This window comes from Podarcis muralis, chromosome 2 (assembly GCF_964188315.1).
Source record: "Podarcis muralis chromosome 2, rPodMur119.hap1.1, whole genome shotgun sequence".
Classification (NCBI taxonomy): domain Eukaryota; kingdom Metazoa; phylum Chordata; class Lepidosauria; order Squamata; family Lacertidae; genus Podarcis; species Podarcis muralis.
The window spans coordinates 44,183,238-44,200,907 of NC_135656.1; the positions used below are offsets into that span (position 1 = coordinate 44,183,238).

Sequence of the window (17,670 nt, forward strand, 5' to 3'; positions counted from 1 at the left end):
TTATCACTGAAACCATTTAACACAAAACCACTTAGCTCAGTCATGAAAGGGACAAGAAACAACTCGCCCCTTTCATGTGTTTATTTCAAGCAGCTAGAATTGTGCATTAAGGACAAGGAGCCTGCCCGGGAACCAAAATGTCTATATTTCTCAACATGCAACAGTACATTTTTTTGCTGATTTCCAATACACTATATTAAATACATTTCTTGCTAGACAGAGTGGGTGGGGAAACCATTGCCTTTGAGTAGCATGGCCATTATGCACAACAGAGCTTAGTTCTTTCAACTGAAGCATTAGAGCCCACCAAAGTTAATGGCTGGTCACTTACTTCTAAGAGAGGGAAAAGATCTTTGTCCTCATCCTTTAGCTCATTCCACTTCTGTATCAGCGGTGGCATCAGTTTTTGGATATATTCCTGGGTAAGAGAAGATCAGTTATGACCAGTTATGATCATGCTGCAGTCCCAGCCACTGCCAGTATCATAAAGTGAGCCCAGAATCCTTCAGAACTGAAAAATACTCAACATGTAACTTCAGGATTCGAATGTCTTGTATTTTCATTGGTCATCACTGTTTCTGGGCTCAGTGTGCAGATACTGTCAGACCAAGACTACTACTATAATTCCATAGAACCAGACTTCTAAGTGTTTCCCAACCACTCTGACCAGGGTATTATCTCAGAGAAAAATAATTTTGTCTGGAGAAGCAGACATAACTAGCAGCATTTATACCAAATAAGAAAAAGTAGAAACAGCATCAGTAGGAAAAACAACATGCTTGACAAGTAAGACTATTAAGTATGTGTGCTTGACGTTTCTTTGCCTTTTAAGAATAATTATTTGTGCAGAAGCAGCACAAGACTACTATTTTACCTCACTGGCATTTGCAGACTTACAGTTGCATAATAGCAAAGGAACTCATAACCACTTCTACCTGCATGACACTAAAGTAACTTTTTGTAGTGCCACAGCATAATAGAAATCAGTGCTGCACCTTATTTTAAGTTAAGGCTCACACCACAACACTACTTTATTCTGTAGTCAATAATACAAAGTAGAAAAAATGGGAAATCTGTCTCGTAACAGTTCCACCAAGTAGCAGTTCTCCCTAATCATATATGGAACTACGATGCTGCCTTGTATGAAGTCAGACCACTGGGTTCACCTAACCAAATACTGTCTGCTCTTCCCAAGACCCCGGAGAGCTACCAACTTTGTTTTAATTGGCCTCGCCACCAGAGATCCTTTAATTTGAGATTTCCAAGATTGAGTGTGGGATTGTCTGCATAGAAAGAATGCTCTTCTGCTGAGTGGTATTCCTGACTTTCCTCCAAGGGGCAAAAGGCAGCCTATATGGCTCCTCCCTCTCCATTTTATTTTCACAAAAACTCTCAAAGAGTGGCCAGGTTCATCCAGTGAGATTTGTGGCTGAGTGAGGATATGAACCCTAGTCCCTCACTTTATCAGCTACAGCACACTGTCCTTTCATTATGCTCTTCCTGTCAGTAGTAATTTTAATTTATAAAATGACCCAATTTATATACTGATTGATTGTAAAAACAAACAAACTTTAAATATAAAGTAGCATACACACAGCCTCAATAACAGTGAAATAACAATTTCTGGGCTTCCCTTCTCTAGACCTTTCACCTGCAATATCTTAGCACCAAGGAAACAGGTTTGACAGTCAATTAGATTCTTATACTATCTCTTGGAATAGGAGACCTTTTTTGCTTCAGGTCTCTGAATGTACCACCAATCAAGGTTTATCAAGGAGGGGGATTAATGTGGTGTACATGTAGTTAAACTACAGTGGGTTTTGTTCATCACACTAATGAAGGAAAAACATTCACGTATTTGGACGGCCCTGCATTCAATAATTAGTTTATGCTGACAGTATTTCACCCCAATGAGAAGAGGTAAGAGGACACAACCAGCCATGGTGATTAAATGCTAGCAGTTTCCACTGTTAATGCCAAAAAGAAGAATGCACATACCGGCTGGTTGAGGTGGTGCCCAACAGAATCAGCCAAGGTGCCAATCGCATCATACAGGATCAGAAGGTTCTTGTGCTGGTATTTCCCAAATGCAAAAACCAAAGTATCCAGAATGAAGCTGAGGTATGGGACCAGCTCTGTGCAGGCCTCTTCTTCAAGGGTGGCAAATGCACTAAAATCAAGGTTACAAGGGGAAAAAAGTGGTGGGCATGACCAAAGTGAAAGCAGCACCAGAAGCTGGAAAGATTGAAATCCACAGATGCCTGGATAATTTCTATCCTGGGCACTTAAGAGATCAGTTTCACTGCATAAGAATAAACTATAACCCTATGCCACTCTTTGATCTGAAGTATAAGGGAATTTCTCTGGGTCAGACAGTACGAATATATGAACTATCACAGCAGAGCTCAAATTTCAAGTTCTTCATCACATCCAGAGAAAATCTGAAGGGTGTAGGAGAGACGATGAATCTAAGAAGAGTAGATCTGTGGCTCAGAGATACTGTAGAATCTAGTCTGGTTCTAAGTTAGGAACAAGGCCTCAAGATGTGTATCAATTTTAAGGTACTCTTTAATTTTTGCACATTATACCTGATCTAGATAGTCATAGCTTCTGTGTTTGGTTTTGCCCAACTCAAATGCTTAACCATAACGGACCAAGACTCTGTGTAAGCATCCTGGGAAACACTTCTACATTCAAACAGAAATGGCTATAGATTGCAAGGAACCATCAGAAAAGAAGTATATTCAGGCCCTTTGAGCTTACACTGTTTTGATAAACACACTTGTTCAAATGTGCATCAAGTGAAGTGATGCCATGAACGGGTTACCTGCAAGCAGCCTCCTGTACTCTCTTGTTGCTGTCAAGAATCCGCTTGAGCAGCTCTGTCATCAGAGGCTTGAGATACATGTCTGGGGGTTGGCTCACAACCCAGTGGGCATAACGGCTCAGGGTCCAGCAGGCAATGGAGCGCACTAGGGCCTTCTTGTCAGAGAGACATTGGATCAAGTGGGGAATCAATTCAGGGAGGTAGGGAACCATGCCCTGCATGCAGCCTAGAAATACAAGAAAATGCGTTCAGCATACTTTTTAGGCATATCAGAGGGCTGCCAAATTCTTGTTCACATGAAGTTGCTGCCAATGCCTTCCCCTTTTTGCAAATGCAAACCCCTAGTTTAAGTGATACAATTATAGAACTCACCTTCAGCGATGGCCCCTAGAACGAGGATTCCGGACTCCTTGATGACCCACTCGGGGTGGAAGAGTAGCCCCTTGAGCAGCGGGAGCAGGTGTGGGAGGAGCTCATCTCTGAAGACATTGGCCAAGACATCAAGGGCGGCAGCAGAGCATTTTCCTGTAGGAGACATGGGGCTATGTGGTAGAATCTGCACAGAGCACTAGTGGGAAAGCTCTGGCCCATGAGCCAAATTAGGCCCATAAGGTCTCCCAATTTGTGCCTTATTGTTCCTTTGCATTTCTGAACTTGTGCTGTTTATGTTTGGGGCCGAATATGAGCCTCACTGCTTTGGGGCACAATTGGCTCCACTCAGGAGCTCCCAGCTGGATTTCATTCCTCCTTATGCCACAGATGGTCATAAGGCAGAGGCGATTGACAAATCTGGTGTGTGGAGCCTTGGCTGCTATTTGATCCCACTCTCCAGCATAAAGTGACTCCCTATGCATTGCACAGAGTAAACTCTGTGCGAACAAAGTGTCTTTTAGGGAAGAGACAAGCAGGAAAAAAGCACTCGCTTTAGTATAAACCTTGCAAGGCAGAAAGTATCTTTTAGGGGTAAGAAAACCCCAAGCTATGCAATTCTAGCAACTCTGTTAAACAAGAACTATCTTTTTAACAAGAAATAAAATTGGACCATTGAATAAGCTCCTTCGGTGTGTATCTTCTTCCCACATAAAAGTCTAAAGAATCAGGCCAATGACCCATCTTGTCCAACATCCTGTTCCCACAGTGGCCAACCAGATGCTTGAGGACAGTCTACAAGCAGGACATAAGCACAACACTTTGCCCACCTGCGATTCCCAGCAATTGGTATTCAGAGGCATTTGCCCCATACCATCACAAATGAAAAGGAATGGTATCAAGTCAGTTAAGTGCCCAGTGCTCCACTCTACTAGCTCCTGGCAGCCTCATAGTTGGCACTTTCCCATCTCAAAAGCACTGCACAACTCTTCCCCTACTCACTCAGATTCCAGTCAGATAGCGTGTCATCGTCGTCATCCTCATCCTCTCCATCTTCATCATCCTGTAGCCGTTCCTCCTCATGCTGCAGGGTAACCGTGCGTGATTTGTGGAAACGAGGCTTGATATCCTGCTCACTGTCAGGGATGGCTTCATCCTCTTCCACATCACCCTGAAATTGAGTAGGGGGAGCACATGCCAGGGAAATGAGCTCTTGCAAAACAGTACAATATTTCTTGTTCTTGGTGGGATAGTTACTTAATGCCAAAATAAACCCTGGCAAAGAATGGTAACCCTCCAGTCCTCTTGGGACTCTTCACATCATGCATCCATGGATCAGACAGGACGAATACAACAACCCATCACAGTTGTCAGGCTGAAGGTTATGCATCATTTCCAAGAATGCATGTGCTTGGCCACTGACTTGGGAGGGTGAAAGCATGTATGAATTTCACTTGAAAAGTTAGACTGGCCCTGACTTATACTAAATGGGGCAAAACATAGTTAAACTCACCAGGGGGGCTTTGCAGCCAGGAAACTCAGAAAAAGTGTTTTAACTCAACTGATCAAGCCCATAACCCTAGTCTGTCATCTTAGGAAGAACTTTTCTTATAAAGACATGGTTATTCAGTCAGCATATAGGTGTAGCTCATGATGGAACTTGCAGGAGTTCCAGTGAAAGCCCCCAGCACCACAGACCCAGCTTCAGTAGAACAGAACTAGTACAGTGGTGCCTCGCAAGACGAAATTAATTCGTTCCGCAAGTTTTTTCTTCTTGCGAGTTTTTCGTCTTGCGAAGCACGGTTTCCCATAGGAATGCATTGAAAATCAATTAATGCGTTCCTAGGGAAACAGCTTGCCAGGCTGGCGGTGCGGAGAAGGGCTTTTCACCCCACCGCAAGCCTTCAGGACAGGTACGGGAACAGAGGGGAAGGCGCGCAGCGCTTTCCCTCTGTTCCCGGGGCTTGCGTGGGAGGAGGGTTTTTCCTCCCCACCGCCAACATTCAGAACAGCATTCTGAATGTTGGCGGTGGGAAGGGAAACCCTCCTCCCACCCCAAGTCTCGGGCGGCAGGAGGCAGCGTTCCCGTCCCCCCGCCCGGCTTCGGTGCGATGCTCCAAAGCCGCGCAGAGGGAGGAGGAGTTCCCGCCCCCCCGCCCGGCTTCGGAGCGATGCTCCAAAGCTGCGCGGAGGGAGGCAGCGTTCCGGTCCCCCCGCCCGGCTTCGGTGCGATGCTCCAAAGCCGCGCGGAGGGAGGAGGAGTTCCCGCCCCCCCGCCCGGCTTCGGAGCGATGCACCAAAGCCGCGCGGAGGGAGGCAGCGTTCCCGTCCCCCCGCCCGGCTTCGGAGCGATGCACCAAAGCCGCGCGGAGGGAGGCAGCGTTCCCGTCCCCCCGCCCGGCTTCGGTGCGATGCTCCAAAGCCGCGCGGAGGGAGGAGGAGTTCCCGCCCCCCCGCCCGGCTTCAGTGCGATGCTCCAAAGCCGCGCGGAGGGAGGAGGAGTTCCCGTCCCCCCGCCCAGCTTCGGAGCGATGCTCCAAAGCCGCGCGGAGGGAGGCAGCGTTCCCGTCCCCCCGCCCGGCTTCGGTGCGATGCTCCAAAGCCGCGCGGAGGGAGGCAGCGTTCCCGTCCCCCCGCCCGGCTTCGGTGCGATGCTCCAAAGCTGCGCGGAGGGAGGCAGCGTTCCCGCCACCCCGCCCGGCTTCGGTGCGATGCTCCAAAGCCGTGCGGAGGGAGGAGGAGTTCCCGCCCCCCCGCCCGGCTTCGGTGCGATGCTCCAAAGCCGCGCGGAGGGAGGAGGAGTTCCCGCCCCCCCGCCCGGCTTCGGAGCATCGTTCCGAAGCCGGGCGGCGGGAGGAGGTCCGAGGACAGTGGGGAAGTCGCGCTTCCCCGCTGTCCGGGAGATTTCCCTATGGGCTGTCGTCTTGCGAAGCAAGCCCATAGGGAAATTCGTTTTGCGAAGCGCCTCCAAAACGGAAAACCCTTTCGTCTAGCGGGTTTTCCGTCTTGCGAGGCGTTCGTCTTGTGGGGTACCACTGTACACTTAAAATGCCAACTACATATGAAGGGCATGGGCAGTCTCTTGGTATGCTCAATTTTAGGAATAGGACAAGGAATAATTTACAGCCTTATGGAATGAGGCTCCTCAACTATCAGAACTGAAAGAAAGGGCAAAGTTTCCTTGTTGTGGAAGATTTGCCAACCATACTGCCATGCACTGTTCCTGTAAGGATGGTCAGCAGCAAGAGTGGGGTAAGGATGAATGAGATTCTAGACGTTACAACACAGAATCCTTTTCATTTGTTATGCTCAGTAAACAAGTTGCAACTAAGAAATGTAAAACCCAGAAGAAGGTGGAAATACATATTGTATTAAATCCTAAGTTGGAAACAAATACCTTTAACAATATGATGTCAATTTCAGAATACTTCATTCCATTCACCAAAATTGGAATCAATCTGTTAAGGAGAAGGAGTAGAAAAAGTGATTCACCAACTGGGTCCTGGGGCAAGAATGACAAAGACCACAGTAGGTGCTGAAGTTAATCATTGCCAAATAGGAGCAGTAATGTCTTTGTGCACATTGGGGGGGGGGGGGGCATTTCAGTAGCTTCTGACTGTTCAGATAATGCCCCCTACAATGCAGATTTCCTTGCAGCAAGCAAGTAAGCAAGCAAGCAAGCGTTTACACACTGCTTAGTGTAAGTGCCACTACTGCCAGACAGAAAAGCCCAACAGTAATTTATATAATCCATGCAATCCCACGCTCATAAGGTTGTGGCTAGCACAAAATGCTATTCTCTGCTGCCAAGTTGGAATGAGAAACAGGTACTCTGGGCACGCAACAAGTATGCACAGCAACTCCATAGCAGCCACCTTTCCCTTGAACTCTTCCAATTTAAAAATCCCTTTCTGTCCCAGCTCCGAATGCTCAGTCATACTGCATGTATCTGGCAATTCTCCCCAACTTTGCAGTAATGATGAACTGCAGAAAAAACAGAATTGAAGGAATGCTGAAGGGCTCCACAACCTCTAACTTGGAAGAGCCCTGTACTAGATTCACTAGATAGACTATAAGCATATATGCTTAAAATATGAAAGTAAATATAAAGCTAAGCTGAGCAAAACTAGCTTAGCAACATGCCAGCTTTTGCCTTAATTTTTTTTTGCACAAAGCTACAGCCGAATAAACATGCAATAATACCATGTGCAGGGAGAATGGACATGCAGATGCCTAAGCCCCTTAAAATTTAGTAAGTCTAAGATATCCAGGAGTCTCACTGCCCTATTGTACATAAAAATGTACAATATACAAGTACAAAGATACAATATACATAAAAATGTAATGCTGCTGTCATGCTGCATTTTGCATGGCAGCCATCATGGTGAAAGAACATCAAGCAGGCAAGCAGCATGGGTGGCAGGTGGCCCAGGCGAGCTATTTAACGAAGTGGGGAAGGTGCTTCAGAATAGTTTGCTAAAGCACCTCCCCTTCCCTTCAAAGGGGGTGTGGCTCAGGGGATGGGTGAGGTCTAAAGGGATGGAGACTGGTCAGGTGTAAAGGAAGGAGGAATTGGATTGGTGGAGGATCAACAAAAGGGTTGGTGAATGGAGCAAGCAGGGGTGGCAGCCCCTAACCATGACTTAAGTCAACCAGGAAGCAAAGTAAAACTGGGCTTCATAACATGCAACTTAGAATGCTAGTACTGCGGAGGCAAAGCTACTCACTGCACCAGGTGTGAAGAGAGCACCTCCTTGCAGATGGGTTGTTCAGCCAGGGTCAACCAGAATTCACACGCTTCCAGAGCCACATTCTCATCACTATCCTGGGTCCTCTGCAACATGTACTGGAAGGAAACAAGAGGACCAACATGTAACTTTGGCTCAGAGACAAGTACTGCCTTTGCTGCATCTGTCTCATAGAATGATGACGTTTACCATCAAAATACAGCAGCATTTTGCTGTGACATGCCAGGTCAGCGGCATCAATTCATGAAGTAAACCCTCCGCCAAACAAGTGGCATAATTATGCCTACTCAGTCACAGTATTGATCCATTAACATGGAATGCTATCAAGAGATGAAATCCCAAATCAGCTTCCATCACCTTCAGGCAGACTTGGTGGCACTTCTAGATATATCATTTAGAGTCCTAGTGGCTGAAACAAACAAAGGCAAAGCAGCATTTTAAGAGGACCTGCTCCGTAGAAAAAAGGCACTTACCTGGATGATACTATGCATGTGAGGGATCAGTCGATCAATCCGCACCTCTAGCAGCATCACCAGTGCTCGGCAAACATTCTTTCGAACCTCAGGATCTTCATCTACTGCCAGAGCAAACAGGTGCTGCCAAGAGCAGGCAGAGTTAACATTCACACATTCAAAAGAATTTGGCTAAGAATCAAACACCACCCCCTTCAACTGGCCCAAACCAGTGCCTTCCAACACAGAGATGGTTCTTCAGGACTTGCTGCAACTTGGCCAGACAGCAGAGAAGGATTATGCTCAGGGCTCTTGTGCCAATAAATGCACAAATGTGCTTATTTTGCATGTGAACTCTTAAGTTCTCTGCAAGCTTAGTATTTTTGGCAAGTGGAGGTGTGGTAACAAAATGACACACAGTTAGTAGACAATTGGTGTATATAAGAGGAACACAACTGAAAAGCATACAAAATAGAGAGCACCAACTATATGTTCTAGCCTATGAACATTTTGAGACTTTTACAGACACTGCCTGCACATTTGCAAGTGCAGAGGTAGCACAATACAACAGAAACATTGGTCTCAGGAAGCATAGCTAGGGCCATACTATGTTTGACTAGGCCTGAAGCGAAGGAGTATGTTGGTGTTAAGAACCAAATACCTTTCTCTCTGTACTGGAGCCTGTATTTCCTAAGGCTGCCTCTGGCCATGGATATGTTACTGCAGTAGAAAGAAGTCACTGAGACAGAGAAAGCTTAGGATGCAAGTGTTAAAAATCCCTATCTTCCCTTTTTAAAAAAAGATCTTATTAAGAACTGGACAAAAGCTTTAAGATCTGGCACTCCCTACATTTACAAAAGGAGGCAAAATGCAGATATTATGAGGACTGAGAGGAAAAACTGGCCTAAAAATATATATATATAAACAAACAGTTGAGAAGATTCAAAGTCATTGTGCTAGGCTAACACAAACGGTGATCTGGGGAATTCAGGAATTTCTGGGACCATATTAGGTGTTTCCTCAAGGAGGTAGATCAACAAATTATGGATACATTTCTCTGAAAAACTGCTCAACTGCTCCTGTAACTTTCCCTGCCACTATGCAGCTACAGGGGAGCACTTTCAGTAAATCACTTTGTTTGCATAGGGCAACAATGAGGCCAAAGGGGTCTGGCAAGGGCAATGGGTGAACTCGTGTATACCCTAGAACATTATGCAGGATCTATAAATGCACAGAGGTCAGTGGCAAACATTCAAGAATTTCTTGATAGACCAACTAACATCAAGAGCATCCCTTATAGGCATTAAGTCCGATAAATAGTCAATCATGGACTGTGATGCTTCAGCTTTCAATAACCACAACTGGACAAGAGAAATCCATCTCACCTCAATGAAGGTGTCTATGTTATCCATCAAGGCCTGGGCCCTTTCCATGATGAACTGGTTAACACATGCAATGGCATGGGACCTAAAGAGACAGTAAAGAGAAGCTGAAACCACTTGACCAAGCAATTACTACTTACTTCCAATAAGTGAACATCAATGCATTCTGTTAGCTTAATTGCAGTTTTTTCAGGGTACCAAGGAACAGTTTTGCAGTGTAAACAAGCCAAAAATCAACATTTATGTCAATTTTAATTTCTGACTTAAAACAACATATACAACACCTCATTAAAAATCAAATGCAGAAGCCAGCAACCGAGATTGCAATAGGCATTATGTGCCAAGGGCCTGAGCAATATATATAACTTTAGTCTGCATTTAAATGCCAACAATGCATGGGACAGATGCACTTGACCATAGAGGTAGTTACACAATTGGTGCACTGCTATGAAAAAGGTCCTTTCACAAGTCGCCATTCCATTGGCCAGATTCACTGGTGGGACCAGCAACAGGGCTTTTCCCACAGACCTCAAATAATGGGTTGGCAGAACAGGCAACATTTTATTGCCTTTTACATTTCCATCTCTAATTGGAACTGAATTACTGGAGACATAGGACTGGTTAAGACAGATTTATCTATCTATCTGGCCAAGAATGAGCCTTGTGCCCACATGCTTCCTCCCCATCTCTCTGGAATTCAATACTCCCAGGGTTTATTAAGCCAGTTTCCAATTACATCTGAACATGAAAAGTGCAGTTTAATCAATTACAAATCAGGACATGAAACCAGCATCAGATTAGGCCTTCATATTTTGGTTTACAGGCAGAGATTCAGTTATAACTGGAAACTGTGGTTTAATTAACCCTGCAAATATTCTGATGCAAGAAAGAAAGAAGGTGCAATAGAGGAAGGAGGATGTGGGCAGAAGCACTGGGTCCCAAAGTCTAATAAATCATGGCCTATTTGACACATGTCTGAACCAAGCCATTATGCTGCTTAGTCAATGATTTGTTTGTGGGGGTTTTGGTCAGTTATGTTTTATTATTACAATCTTACTCAGCTACAAGTGATCGCCAAAGAAGAAGAAGAAGAAGAAGAAGAAGAAGAAGGTGGTGAAGGTGATTACTACTATAAGGACTGCATACAAATATAAAATGTATTTACAATAACAATTACATTATATACAGTATACAGCTATCAGTGTAACAATCACACTTCCAAAAGTAAAGGATGCCACTTTACAATAAACCTTCCTTTACATGACAATTTTGCAATTTGGCCAAGTCTGTCAAACCATTCTTTACTTCCAATGCTGCCTGCATAAGGAGGGCAACTCCACCACATGTACAATATTCAACAAGAGCACATCCTTCTCAAGTTTTGGAGCACAGAACAAGAATCAGTAGCATAGCAGCTACATACCTAATCTTGGGGCTGCAGTGCTTGAAAAACTGGAGGAACTTTGGAATCATAACATTAAGAGGGCGGTTGAGAGCATCACTGTCCAGGAGCTCAGCAGAATCTTCACAGATCTTCTGTAAGGCACCAAAAGCTCCCTAGAGAACATAGAAATAGTCGCCACCAAATATGTGAGGTTAGGAAACAGTCAAAGTGCATCTGAGCATCTAAATCCGACAATGATAGCTAGACTTTCAATGCTCAAATTGCTCTTCTGGCATGAGCTAAACTCATTTTGAGGTCTATGCCAAAGGAAAACCATCTAAGTGACAGACTGCCAATTTGAAAGAACGTGTTGTCCTCCTACCCTCAGCCAGACTTCCTACGCAACAGTCTGATATATGCCAACTAATTGCCTAAATAGCTAAGGATGCTACAAGAGATGTAGCAATAGGATTGTTTTTAAAGAGAAAAAGCCTATCTGAAGAAAAAATGATGGTGGCAGGTTTGGCTAGGGGCTAGAATATTCCTGGAACAGGTTTCAATTTCAAGTTGAAAAGGAAAATGGCTTTAGATTAATAATCTCTGACCTCACCCTTAGAACACAGCTCAAAATTGCTCCCTTTTCATACACCCTACCTTATCCACCCAGATTAATTCAGGGTTCTTCCTTGGTTAATGAAAAATTGGTCCATGACACTAACAGTGGAGTAGCAGTGCTATTTGGATGCCATTGCGCACAGCAAGAACACTTATGTCATATGAAAATTACATCTCTGTCAGGCTAGGTGAATAGCCACCTAGTAATAAACAGTTTTATTTAATAAAAAACAGTCTTAAAATTCACATTTAACCTTTTAAGGATATGCTCCTACACACACACACACACACAATTTCATTGTATTACTATATTAACATACCTCCTTCAAGAGTAAACTCTTTCTCTCAAAAAAGAGTAAACGCTCCTTCTATTGGAAGGAGGCTTCCAATAGAAACACTAAAAAAAATACTAATATATAATTATATATTAAAACAAACCAGTAACCAACAAAACCAACAGCCAACACAGTGGCAAAACTCAATAAAACTCTTTCAAATAAAAGCCACTGAAAAAGGGCAGGTTTTCAGATCTTTCCAAAAGGTCTGCACAGTGTTCATAGTCTGGTGGAACCCAACTGGCAAAAAATTCCAAAGCTGATGGGCTGCAATGGAAAATGTGCTCTCTGTCGCTCTCTCATACTAACCAATGTAATTATTCTTGGTGTGGGGCGAACAAGAAGGGCCTCCACAGCTGAACTCAAATAGTGAGAAGGTTGGTACAGGTGTAGGCAGACTTTCAAATATATGGGATCCAAACCATTTAAGGTTTTAAAGATCACAACCAGTGTTAGAAACTCAGATATTTAAGCTAGGTGTCAAATGGCTCCTTAAACCAGGGTTAGTTGCCATTTGGGGGGTCAGACAGCTTCAAAGTCGTATTTTTCAATATCACTTTTTGGTTCCTGAAATTCATTCTGATTGTGCAGATGGAATAAAACAAATAGAATTCTACAGAACGTGTTGCTAGTGTGTGAAAACAGTCAAGATCCAAGGATCCCCAGACATGCACCTCCAGATGGTGGAAACATCAAGTGCCATCCTGGCACTTGGGCATCTTCACTCGGATGCAAGTGGCCAATAGCGAGGTACAAAACGTCCCTGACACCTGGTGAATTTCGAACACCGATCACAACCCCTTATCTAAACTTTCTAACTCTCAAAATACAGAAGAACGGTTTTGTTGGCACTGTTTACCCTCTTAAGATCCTAGGCAATGGTCCCTTGAAGGATAGGTTCAGTTCTTTGGAAACAGTCTATCATGGGTTCTTCTACTATAGATGTTATCAAGGAGTTATCGAAAGCATAATTTAGCTCCTTAAGAGACAGTTTCCTAGTCGATCTTATGGACTCTTTTAAGAATCTTCTTTAAATGGTCTAATAAATCAATTACTGAACAGCTGGCAATATATCTGAATGTAATATTTCTTAGATTTGTAAAGATGGTTAGTTCTTAGCTTGTCAGTTTTAATAACGCATAATTTGTTCTACTATACTAATTTTGTACTACTTTACTGCTGGTACAGTAATGGTGTTTTGTGAGCCAATCGCCCAGCTCTTAGCAGAACTCAGTCAGTCACATTCTGGACCAGCTGAAGTTTCTGAATAGGCTTTAATGACATCTTCACAAAGAACATATTGCAGCAGTCCAAGCCAGATATGACTAGAGCATGAATAACTCAGCCATGGCCCAGTCTGTCCAGCTAGGACTGCAAGCTGGCATACCAGTCTAGCTGGTAAAGCATATTCCTGGACACCACTGCCACCTGAGCTTTCCCAGTCAGGGCTAAGGCCACAACAGTGCTCAACCTACACACTTAGCAATGCAACTCCATCAAGAACCAGTTGTAAACCACCTTCTGAAGAACCACCCTACCTACGGTACCTATGTCTTATCTGGATTTAGCCTGAGCTTGGTTCACCCTCAGCCACCCCAGAATCACCTCCAAACACCAGTTCAGAATTTCAACAGCCTCCCTAGGATCAGAAGATGGAAATAAGAGGTAGAAAGGGACATAATTTGCATACCAATGACACTGTAGCCCAAACCCCCAATGACTTCCCCCAACAATTTCATGTAGGTGTCAATCAGAAGTAGGACAAAATGGACCCTTAAACCAACAGCCATGGGGTACAGCAGAAGTTCTCCAAGACCACCTTCTGGAACTATACCTCCAGAAAGGATGAGAACCACTGTAAAACTGTCCCTTAAGCCTAACCCTGAGAAATGGTCCAGAAGGATACCATGGTCAACAGTACTGAAAGCTGCTGAGAGATTCAGGAGAATCAACAGAGTAGCATTCCCTTACCTGTGATTCTACAAGACTTACATCAGAGTAGACATGCATAGGACTGGGATGCAAATTACATTAGTAAGTTGTGGTACAAGATTGCTGTGCTACAGCCAGTCATGCTAAAAAAAATAAAATTGGAACACACTCTTATATAGAGCACATACTCTATAGAGTCTTTTCCCACATGAGACTCCCAAGACTGTAAATTCTAGCACAATTACTTACACAATCTTGTTGCCTGTTATCAATTATTAACCTATTGCAATTAAACTCACTTCACATGTATTGTAGTCCTCAGAGTTGAGCAGGTTGCAAAGTTGGGGCAGAAGTTCTGGCCACATCTGCAGCTCCCCTTTGGAAGCAATGGTGGTAATAAGAATACCTACCAAGAGAAAGAAAAGGCTGCAGTTCAACATCACATCACAAGCCCAGTTTAACTTCTTGTACCCACCAACTCTCCCTTGAACTTTCAAAAGCAACAGAATTTAATACTTCTGACCCAAACTATGATCCAAACCAAGGCTCTTCGAGATGCTTCTACCAATCAGTCATCTACAGTATTTGGCCTTCGAACTGAAAGCTGCCTCTAGAATACTTTGAGCTGATCCGTGAACTGCTCTGAGGTCTCCTGCAGTAGAGTGAAAGCATTTGGTTTGCCCTCCTTACCCCATGCATGGGCAGTAGGGAAGTTACCAGGAGTGCTGAACTCACTGACACCTATCAGTCTTAGAAAGCCAGCAACAGTTGGTATCTCTAAGTAATTCAAACGTTAATTGTGCATATCCTTCCCACAAGCATGTATATTTTGCTTAGTTTGAGGAAGCCAAGAAACAGGGGAAAAGATAATATTTTGCAGCTTACACAAGCATATTTGCCACGAGATAAGACACCCTTCACCCACACATGACCTTAATATCATAGTCCTATGTCAACCTTCCCACCTCTACACTCAGCTCACTTCACCATGTTCATGAGCATCATCTACTATTTATATATGCACCTACACAAATAGTAAAATTCCCACTCACTTACTTGAATTAACTGCAAGTAAGAGCAGCATCTGCTATTAAGAGACTTATTTCTCATTGAGAATATAAACGGCACTGAAAACACTAATGTAACTCTCTTCCCACCCTGCAAATGCTTTTGCCCAATGTAAGAATACAAACACTACGCAATAATACTCAAGAATGTTTTTTCAACTTCCTTGATAAAACACAAACACATGCTTCCCCCAATCCCTGCCACCCTTTCTCCAGTACTCACCAATGGTAGCTCTAATAAGAGAGGAAGCATCCCCTATGTTGTTAAGACATTCTTGCTTAATGAACTCAGCAACAGGTTGGGGGAAGCTCTGGTAATGAGCCTTCACATTATTTTTCAGGATCAGACCACTCAGAGAACGAGTTGGCTCATCTGTTTAGAAAGATTTCGGAGAAAAGAAATTAATTCTCTAAGACCCAATATACTGTACACAGGAAGGTACAAAAACCAACAACCCCACAGTAATAATGGTGACCTAAGCAGAGATGCGGGGGGAAATGAGGATCTCTAGATATTCCTTGATTATCATGAACTGAAACAGTAATGCAATCATTTGATAGGATTTTACTCGTGAACTTAACAAGCGTTATGCATTTTTTTCATACTACATACTGTGGTTCCTTAGCATTTTTAGAACTGTATATGAATACAAATAATGCTCCACTTTGTTGCAATCAAATTTTTATGATCCTCATTTGTTGACACCTGGATATGATGCAGGTATGCTATTTCTATTCACACTCCCAGTAGTGCTCTTATATCCCCCTTGCCAAAGTGAGTTGCAATGGGATGCTTCTGTAGGAACTGTTCCTCCTAAAATCCAGCAGTGGGGAGACCCCAGCCCATAGGCCTATTTAGGCCTTCACCATTTGGCCCAAGAGGTCACCTTCGCCAAGCCACATCAGGTGTTGGGCAGGAAGACACAGCTGGGCCAAAAGGTGACTTGCAGGCACCGCCCATCAGCTCATCCAAAGTACCTACAAAGCCTCGTGCACAATCCTATCTATCAGCTGATTGACAGGAACTTACAGAGCACAGGATATGTAGTGATCCAAATAATTTCATTTCTTTGGGCATGGCTAAAAAGCAGTTAAAAACTGGACACCTCTGGTCATCATAGAAACAGAGCACCTTTATCTTTATCTATTCTACAAGGTCCCTCACTGGTCATCTGTGTGTTTACAATGGGCTTGCATTCCTACCCTCCTGTGCAGACCCTTTCATTATACACACACACAGACACCCAAAACCAAACTTATGTATTAATCCTTACATTCTTTCTGCACCCCCTCCCACCAAAAGAAAGCAGTATAATCTCCACTGTAAAAAAAGACGAAGATTATCAATGTCTGATAAGCAGTAGCTGGCAAAATTTTGACAGTTGAATTCCTTGCTAGAATTTGACTCACTTTTCATAGCAAGGCAGAACAGAGAACAAAAACAATTACTAGTTCGGCACCAAAGGGAACCCTTTTCAACCTCTACACCAGATAGTACTTGCTGAAGCAAAACAGGTATCAATCAACAAATACATTATTCTGCCATAATTCTAAATTAGCAGTTAATTCCTTGATATTATGCAATAAAGACAAGATACCACCACTTTTTTCTCAAACTTTCATTGTGACAGATGTAATGGACATACCCTCAGATTTCAGTCGTGTCAATACAAATATCAAGTAGTTATTGAAATCAGGAAACTGGTTCAGCTGCTTCAGTTTCTGTAACATTTGTTAAAGAATCAATTCTTAAAATTTTCTACTAATAAAAGATTTTCAAGACTCTACACATAATGATTTTACTGATTTTTCAAATGTTCTTATGCTAAAAATGTTGGACTCTTCTCTTCTCATACAATACTGACCCAATATAGTTTCCAAGACTAAGGCACCTGTTCCTGCTCACATTCCCAAACATATAATTTAATTTAAGAATAGACTATTCTATATCATTTGTTTATCTCACAATTTACTTCTGATTGTTTTACTAGATATAACATGGCTTATTGTTTCCTGCTCCCTTTGCAGATCATGAGAAATGTTTTCTCTTATGCCACTTTCTATGGCAACTTTAATTATTCAAGGATACATCTTGAACAATACGCTGTGTTGCTGTGTTTGGAGACTGGGAGTCTTTGAGTAACTGAAGTACTTGCTGGAGGCCCTGTTCATCTGGCTGCCAGTCCATGATGGGAAGCTGCCTATCTGTAGAATGATAAAAAATAATATAGTATATTAGCATGACAGCAGAGCTACACTTCAACTCATTGTCTTATGACTGCAAACATCACCAAACTAAGAAGCAAAATTGCATGTTGTACACATCTGAGAGCATCTTCACTTGTAATCAAAATTCAGGTAACCTAGGTAATCAGCCAATGCTTGCTTATATTTGTACAAGCCAGATGGCAAATTGGTATTTGAGGCCCACAAAAGACAGGATTCATTTAGATCCATAACTCTGTGAGGTGGGCAAGATGGAGAGACAGTGATTTGCACAAACATCATAGATGGAGTGATTTCCCATGTACCAGAAAAACTTGTCCACTATACAATATT

At 43.3% G+C, this 17,670-nt stretch overlaps 1 protein-coding gene and 1 non-coding gene across 3 annotated transcripts in view; both read right to left on the reverse strand.

Annotated features, from left to right (window-relative positions):
- Window positions 1-17,670, reverse strand: part of TNPO2 (transportin 2) — a 32,896-nt gene that overhangs the window by 12,931 nt on the left and 2,295 nt on the right. For both annotated transcript variants that reach the window (XM_028717372.2, XM_028717373.2), the window contains exons 2-15: window positions 17,201-17,316; window positions 16,758-16,833; window positions 15,335-15,484; window positions 14,344-14,450; window positions 11,202-11,335; window positions 9,782-9,863; window positions 8,418-8,540; window positions 7,924-8,042; window positions 6,594-6,654; window positions 4,199-4,367; window positions 3,200-3,352; window positions 2,828-3,053; window positions 1,999-2,170; window positions 332-418 (exon numbers count right to left, since the gene is read on the reverse strand). In XM_028717372.2, coding sequence (XP_028573205.1) covers window positions 332-418; window positions 1,999-2,170; window positions 2,828-3,053; window positions 3,200-3,352; window positions 4,199-4,367; window positions 6,594-6,654; window positions 7,924-8,042; window positions 8,418-8,540; window positions 9,782-9,863; window positions 11,202-11,335; window positions 14,344-14,450; window positions 15,335-15,484; window positions 16,758-16,833; window positions 17,201-17,299 — 1,758 coding nt within the window. In that variant the 5' untranslated portion in view covers window positions 17,300-17,316. The remainder of the gene's footprint in view (window positions 1-331; window positions 419-1,998; window positions 2,171-2,827; window positions 3,054-3,199; window positions 3,353-4,198; window positions 4,368-6,593; window positions 6,655-7,923; window positions 8,043-8,417; window positions 8,541-9,781; window positions 9,864-11,201; window positions 11,336-14,343; window positions 14,451-15,334; window positions 15,485-16,757; window positions 16,834-17,200; window positions 17,317-17,670) is intronic.
- On the reverse strand, window positions 2,364-2,434 carry LOC114593124 (small nucleolar RNA SNORD41). Its single transcript, XR_003705618.1, has one exon. It is a non-coding gene; the product is annotated as a small nucleolar RNA SNORD41 (small nucleolar RNA).